Source organism: Pinus tabuliformis, chromosome 5_1 (assembly GCF_031772625.1).
Source record: "Pinus tabuliformis cultivar Carrire ecotype Pingquan chromosome 5_1, CPIR1, whole genome shotgun sequence".
NCBI lineage: Eukaryota > Viridiplantae > Streptophyta > Pinopsida > Pinales > Pinaceae > Pinus > Pinus tabuliformis.
Genome location: NC_142305.1, coordinates 275,211,353 through 275,219,485, shown reverse-complemented (window position 1 = coordinate 275,219,485; position 8,133 = coordinate 275,211,353). Strand labels below are relative to the sequence as shown.

General features: G+C 33.0%; 1 protein-coding gene across 3 annotated transcripts; it reads left to right on the top strand.

Annotated features, from left to right (window-relative positions):
* Positions 1-2,537: 2,537 nt before the first annotated feature.
* LOC149164449 (putative histone H2A variant 2) lies at positions 2,538-7,027 on the top strand. Of its 3 annotated transcripts, none has more exons than XM_089432084.1 (3): positions 2,538-2,657; positions 2,968-3,188; positions 6,353-7,027. In XM_089432084.1, exons 2-3 carry the CDS (start codon positions 3,057-3,059, stop codon positions 6,650-6,652), a joined length of 432 nt encoding a protein of 143 aa, XP_089288210.1. In that variant the 5' UTR covers positions 2,538-2,657; positions 2,968-3,056; the 3' UTR covers positions 6,653-7,027. The 3 variants fall into 3 exon arrangements, with proteins under 3 accessions (XP_089288210.1, XP_089288209.1, XP_089288208.1); XM_089432083.1 differs by having other exon boundaries at positions 2,549-2,699; XM_089432082.1 differs by having other exon boundaries at positions 2,589-2,738.
* The last annotated feature ends 1,106 nt before the right edge of the window (positions 7,028-8,133 follow it).

Sequence of the window (8,133 nt, the reverse complement as noted above, 5' to 3'; positions counted from 1 at the left end):
ATATGAAGTGAAACCATAGTATTGATCCAACGTAACAATTCCTATTTAAAATTAAGATATCAATAGTAAAGTGGAGATAAATCTCCATGACCATGTTTTTTTCAAATGTATATAATATTAATTAATTTTTAATTCATTAATAATAATAATTTAAAATAAAATTATGAGTTTTTATGATTTTTTTTTTTTTTAATTTTAGTAATGTTAAATGTATCATATAATAAATGTTAGTAAATGTTTTGATGCTTATGGACATTTACCAATCGTTTAATTTATATGACTACACTAGTTTATAAAATTATTATATATATACACTTTTGTTAATATGGATTTTAACAATAAAACCTAGTAATATTAATTTACATAAATATATTATTTATGCCAACCTATTGTGTTTTTATAATGATGTTTTATGTATACTCAATCATATTAACATGGATTTTGGTAACAAAGTCCATTTATCTTATTTTATAAAACTTTATTATTTATAAAATCTAATAATTATTGGTGAAGTCTAATTTATAGACGAGATAATGTTTTCATTAGAATATAGCAATACAATTTCAAGTAAGATAAAGATTTTTGTTGTTTAAAATACATTTTTGAATATATAAATAAATCAAGTAAGATAAAGATTTTTGTTGTTTAAAATACATTTTTGAATATATAAATAAATTCAACGCCTTGAAAACCCTACCACACTCCAATTCTACACATTAAACAACTTAAATTCTGCCACACTCCAATTCTACACATTAAATAACTTAAACTTTGCAACACTCCAATTTTACACATTAAACAACCTAAACTCTGAGACACTCCAATTCTTCACATTAAACAACTTAAACTCGAAAACTCGAAATTTTTAAAAATCTTTATCAGATTTGGATTAAAATTACCTTCGAAAAATGCTTAAAAAAAACCTTTTAAGGTATTAATAATTTATGTATAATAACATATTATTATTTATGCCATCTTTTTATACCATTCATTAATGTTAGATGAAAGGTTAATTGTTTTATGTTTTATGTTATTGCTTTTTTTTTTTTTTTTGTGTTAATTGGAATTTGACGATTTACTGCGGTTGATATTGACATTTTATTATTATTTAAAATGCTATTTTGAATACATGAACAAATTTTAAAGCATATAAAATCCAAAGTATTAAGTTTATATAAATTTAATATTTCAAATTTACTATTTAAACAATATTTTGTCTAATTCTAAATATGATTTATTTAAAAAATATTAAAAAAATGAGTCGTCTATGAAGGCAGAGGAATTGCCCCGATGGCGAAAAGCTAGAATCCGGGCAAACGAAATTCAAAAAATCTTGTAGATGCAGTGTTTGAATCATGTTTTTGATGGTGGAAATGGATTCAGCACCATAAAAAACGTCTAGGGCACTCAGAATTATGAATTTTGACAGCTTTTACTTGGATTTGAAAAAATCCTTGCCAGAGTTTTTCAAAATATGACCAAAATTTCCAAGCAAAAAAACATAATTTATAAACTACAGGTTAAAAAAAATAAAAACAAACAAAATTTAAACTACACTAATATTATTATTTACCAAAAAATATTTTAATTAATAATATTAATTAATGACAAATATTTTATTTAAAATATGTATTGATGACAATATTCTTTATACAGTAATTTAAAATTCACAAAAAAAAATATATCTATAATATTTATATTCTCGTATTTAAAATTTTCACGATATTGATCTTGCATGCCTTAAATTCCATACAACTTTTTATTTGCTGTTTGCCATAATTGTTAAATTCCACAAACTTTTGGATATGTTTTGTACTATTTACTTTCTCTTTCAGTTAAATTACTTTGAACTTTTTTCATTTTCTTTTCTACAATATTGATCTTCTCTCAAATTCCGCACAACCTTTTTACCTATATATATATTTTCTTTTAAATTTGTCAAAACTGTTTAACCTATTTTACAATACTCATCGGTTTGTAAAATAATTTCTTAATTTTAATAAAGAATATACATATAATAATACACTTTTTCATGCAGTAGGCAACTAAAAGCGAACACGTGGTCAAGAAACACAAGCAAAACTACCTGAGTTTATTCTAAACGAATAAAACCATTACAAAGTGAAGGCACAAGGCGATTAGTATTTTTTATTTTATAATATTTAATAAAAAATCACCCACGGAGAATAATGAGTACAATTAAAAATTTAAAACTAAATTTCCACCGGTCTAATGCTAAACAACACTAATCCCAAATTAACACGTAACTGTTCCAAGTCAAAATTACTGCAATTTAATGGCTGTAAAAAATATTCAAAACGAATTAACATTTAATAATATGATAACTAAAAGATTAACATTTAATAATATGATAACTAAAGATTAATACATGCACCCACCCAACAACGAACGAAACGATATATGATAACACAAGATTGAAAAATTTGTGGCGGGTTGTTAAGCAAAGGTACGTTAAAATGTCCCTGTCACCGCCTACTAATCCCTACCCAATCTTCTAAACATATACTCACAACAAATAAATATACACACGCACAGGGAATATACCCACAGATGGCCTATATATAGAGAGAGATCACACAAGCCCAAGACCAAACCACTTGATTGTTGATTGCTCGGAAGCGTGGACCGTAAGAAAGGTGCACATCCACCACCTCTGAAAACTCAAAAGCTTCCGCTAGGTAATCTCGTAATAATAATAACAGCTTGAGCATCTGCAGGTACTTATGAACTGGGTCATGTCTTTTACCCACTGTCTTCATGCTCCTGTAAAAACAGTCTTTCAGCACTTTTCCACCGCTATATTTAGCCGTTTTCTTTTCTGCATGATCCATGCTTTTCCTCTGTTCTTTTTTTTTTGGGCTAGTGGCAGATTTTTGTGACCCATTTGCCCAATTATTTACATGTCAAGTGGGCTCTTCTTGTTCTTGTTGTATGGGTGTGTGACAGGAGGATCTGGGAGAAAGAGGCCATTTGGAGGGCTGTAAGATAGATCTTGTGGATTAGACTATCCAAGCTGATATTACCAGGCAGACACAATGGTTGTCGGAGGGAATCAATCTGGCAAAGGTGCCAAGGGCCTACTGATGGGGAAATCCACCGCTGCTGCTGCTAATGATAAAACTGATAAGAAAAAGCCCATTTCTCGCTCATCTCGTGCAGGCCTACAGGTTGTAGTTTTTCCCAGTGCTGATACTGCATTTGAATAGTTCTGTGACATGCTTAGAGCTTTCTGGGTCTTTTAGTTTATGCATGTATGGATACATATAAGCAATTCTTTAAGCTTTTGTCAACGTTTATGTTGGTCTTTGTCATGGAAAGAAATTATATATATAATATCTATGCATGACCTTTATGTTTCATTGAGATTTCCTTGTGAACTCACCTGCATAAGGCTCATTTTTATTAAAAACCAACATTTAAGGTGACTCTGTGACTAGCCCATGAAGTTTATTTTATAACTGTGTTGTCAACACAGTTCCCTGTTCCGGAAACTTCTCATGACATCTACAGGGTGCTGTAGATCTTATGGGTAATGGTGATCCTGTTTTTCATAGACAAGATCGGTTTTATTGTATGGTTAGCCCATCTTTCTTATTGGAGTGTGAATATATAATGCTTAAATATATACATATCCTTCTGCATGGAAGAGTATTGTGTAATGTTCAGTATTTGAAATATAAGTCTGCATACATGAGTTTTTTCTTGTGCATGTTCTCTGTAGGGAAGATTTGTATTTTAGCCTTAGTTTTTTGCATGGAACAATGTTATAGAGTTTATGCCTTAGAGAGCAGTATGCAGGGTCATTTCCTTGTTTATTTTCTGTCTTACAGAGATATCTCCTTTCAAAAAAAGATTATCTCCTTGCAGCAAAATATTTCTAGGAGTAGACAGAAATGTCAATGCTTTATCCCAAGACTTTATCTGCCTTGGTCTGGGTTGTAACTTATCGGTAATTATGAAATTTTATCTCGCCTTTCAAAACTCAGGGTTTAAATGTAACTTTTATGCTTTCCCATGTTTTTAAGTCAATAATATTGTCACAGTGGATTGGGAAGTCAGGGGCTCATAATTATGCTTTCCATATTTTGATGTATTCCCAAAAATGGTGACAGGGACCAACCCACGTTCTCATCATTACTGAGGCAAGCCAGGGGTTCATAACTGTATGTTTTTCATGTTTATCAGGCACCCACGTTGTCAGCATGACTCAGAAGACAGGGCTTAGACATAATTCCATGCTTATGAAGCACCTACATTTTCAACCTGGCTTGGAATGTGATATAATCTTATTATAAGAATGTTCGGAGAACATACTGTTCTATGTAATTGTTCTGGCCATCTGGCAACATGCCCAAGTCAGCTGACATGGTTGAGTTCACATATTTCTTTTCATGAAGTTGTTGCACCTCCGTTTATCAATGGAGGCAATCTTGCATGGCCAAATGTTGTGTTTTGAGAAACTTGAGAGACATCTTTATTTTGCCAGTTGAAGCTTTGCTATATCTTAATCTGAGTGGCGAAGAGATGCACTTTTATTTACAAGGTCATTCAATTTGTACATTTCTTACTCAGATTCCTCTTACAGGTTCTATCAGGAGCAAAGCTTGAGTGAAACATGACAAAATTCAGGGCTTCTATTTGCTACCCAGTGAAAGAGTGCATGGATTTATTAGCAGATTGTTTTTCGTTAATATGTGAGTGGGTTTGATTGAGTAATTACATTGCAACAAGATTTTTGCCTCGTAGTGCTCACTAGTTCATTTTCAATGGAGTCATTGTAGGATATAACTTATCGGAGAGATTGTCTGTAAATAGAGAATTAGACCACTAAATATCTTATCCATATCCGTTTTTTATTCCTTTTTAGTACGACTTGCAAACAAATTTACTTCTAAAAACAAGTGTCAGCTGACCTTACGAAAGAAAGCATCAGAACATAACTCTGAATGTTTTCAGTTTGGATACAATTGTAGTCCTAGGAACAGTTAAACTGTATGCCTTGCCCAGGAAATTAAAACTTATATAAAAGAATACTGTAAAAGCTAATTTTGTGGACAAGTGACAATACTCAAGGGAGTTTTGTATAGAGGAAATTGACAATTTGAAGTAATGCTTTTTGTATCGGAGACGAAAAGCTTATCAAGAGTGGTGTACAGGTAATTGTCAATTCATTTTATGCTTCTATAGGCTACTTTAAATTCCGGCAAAAGCATTTGATAGCGGACTAACTGCCTGTCATTAATTTCCTGTATAAACTCCGAAGTTTCTTTTTTGACTAAGTTTGAGGTCAATGGACAGTATCCGCTCTGTTCAATTTGTCAACGAACTTGCTCTCATTTGCAGCTGTGTTGATTTCTATTTGACACTCTGTGATGCCTTCACCGTTACTCTTTGAAACCTTAATAGTGCGGTTTGCTTTATTTATATAAACAAGTCCTGTATAGGGTCATTACAGGTATTCCTTCCATTTCTTTAGAGAATAAACATTTCTACGTATATGGCCTATACGATTTCTTCCACTCCTCCCCATTCTCCAAACAAAATACCGTCTTTCTCTAGCGATTAAATGTTTTTTTACAAAGTGATAGGGGCTGATATACATCTTTTGATGTATTCTGAAGAATGGAATGCATCCCCACCTTGTACACTTGATTTGAGTTCCCATTACCCCATCTCCCAGTAGACTGTGATAAATCTAGCCATTCTTCTCCTGCACTAAATTTGTAACTTTTCCCCATAAGTTTTCATGGCCTCCATCCCATAATATGCAATCTCACAGGCTAGCTATTCATGCTATCTTGGAAAAACATCTCTATATTTCTCGCAACCCTTGATACAAATCCAAGTCAAGAATACCTGGAATTGGAGATTACAGGCCTCAGTCACTCTGGAACAGGATTTTCAGTGGTTTGACTTGAATTTGTAGTTATTTATTTTCTACAGATTTGCATGTCAAAGTCTAGATTCAACTGAAGTAATTCTAGGAATCTGTTTTCTTAGAAGAAACATCTTCAATGAAGCTTTGTAATAGTTCAATTACTCCTGTGAGAAAGAACTCCGTAAGGTTTCTGTAATATCTTGAATTCTGTGTGACTCTGTTTTATGTTGAACTCTCTGGGACTCTGTTTTTGGTTGTTTGACTTACAGTTGTATTTATTTATTTTCTATAAATTTTCTTGTCAAAATCTTGATTCAACTGAAGTAATTCTAGCATCTTTTTTCCCGGGAGAAACATCTTCATTGAAGCTTTGGAACAGTTCAGAATTCCTGTGAGCAAGAACCCCATAAGATTCCTGTAATAGGTGGACTGAACTATTTGTTCTTATTGCAGTTTCCTGTGGGACGGATCCACCGTCTGTTAAAGTCTCGAGTATCTGCAAATGGAAGGGTGGGAGCAACTGCAGCTGTTTATTCTGCAGCCATTCTGGAGTATCTCACTGCAGAGGTTTTAGAACTTGCAGGAAATGCCAGTAAAGATCTCAAGGTTAAACGTATCACCCCAAGGCATTTGCAGCTCGCTATTAGAGGAGACGAAGAACTTGATACTTTGATCAAAGGTACAATAGCAGGTGGAGGTGTCATCCCTCACATCCACAAGTCACTTATTAACAAATCCACAAAAAAAGATTAGTTTCTTTGTGTGGGGATTGTGTCAAGCGTTTTATTTATTGTAGGACGTGGGCTGAAATGTTTAGCTCAAGGGAGTGCTGGGATCAGTACACGTGGATTTAGGAGTGCACTATATTCTTCACCTGTTTTTTTGGTATATATGTTTGTTTTGAACCTACTGTAACTAGTGTGATATGAATAGCCATTTGATCTGCAGAAATTGAATTGAGATTAATAGCCAATTGATCTGCAGAAATTGGCTTGATATTAATAGCCATTTGATCTCCAGAAATTGACTTGATTAAAGTGCCAAACTTCAAAAACAGTCTGATGCCCACATGCAGCTAATACAGAATGTATTTTGAAAACTAAGTTAATACAGAATGTATTTTGAAAACTAGGATTTAACTTTGTAGTGCTTGAATCATCATTTCATGTTGGTTTTCAGCTGTTAGTAGCCAGATACGTTTATCTTACAATTAGATTGTTCTAAGTTATACCTAAATTTCTTTATGGGGTACATTCTTTCCCCCAAAAGTTCACACCTTATTGGGAACCAAAATTATAGAACTTTTTTTCTCATGTTTTGCATTGGCATTTCCAGATATGTTACACTTTCTGGATTTTGCCTTCAAAGACATGTTTTCAGTACTCTATGAAAGGTTTTATATGGTATTGGTACCCCTCTGCTTATTGTCATGCTTTCCTGTAAAATGTCTTCTTGTTCTTTTCTATGTTCTGCAGACTTACCTAATAATTGCTTTCATTTACTACTAGAACAATGGTACTATATGAAGCTAAAGCTGAGCTACTCTGTTTCCAAGTCAAAAACAACATTATTTTTATCTTTTCATTACCTGTACAAGAAGTGCATTGTTCTATATGAAGCTAAAGCTGAGCTACTCTGTTTCCAAGTCAAAAAGCAACATTATTTTTATCTTTTCATTACCTGTACAAGAAAGTGCACTTCTGCTTATTGTCATGCTTCCTGTAAAATGTCTTCTTGTTCTTTTCTATGTTCTGCAGACTCACCTGAAAGCTAAAGCTGAACCATTGTTTTTAAGTCATAAAGCACAACTTATTCCTTTTAATTGCTTCTGGGCAAGTAAGTTGTGATGCTGGATTGATCAACCTCTGTGAAACTTCATGCCTCGTAGATAGCACTGTTGGGCAGTGGGGGAATTACATTGTAAAGGTAGAGGAGACAACAACTGATAATCCCCTGAACCAATATAAAGCCAAGTCTCTGTTCAGCCAGAAGGAAAGATTATTGCAGACGTTCATTGTTGAACATTGGAATTTGTGTAGGAAAGAAAAAGACTGCTTGAAAAGAATATAGAATGCATGAATGAACTGGGAAAGCTTCCCCTTGAACCTGCAAATCATTTGACCAAAATCTGTCTTCGCTACTGTTTTGATGATGCTTATTTGATTAGCATTTTTTAATCATTAAAGATTCTCCAATTGTGCGGAGCATTGATGATTTTGGTTGTTTGATTCCCA

Coding starts and splice junctions, on each gene's coding strand:
- LOC149164449 (XM_089432084.1), top strand. CDS start 3,057: ATGGTTGTCGGAGGGAATCAATCTGGCAAAGGTGCCAAGGGCCTACTG. Junction 3,189..6,352: donor CATCTCGTGCAGGCCTACAG/GTTGTAGTTTTT, acceptor TTCTTATTGCAG/TTTCCTGTGGGACGGATCCA.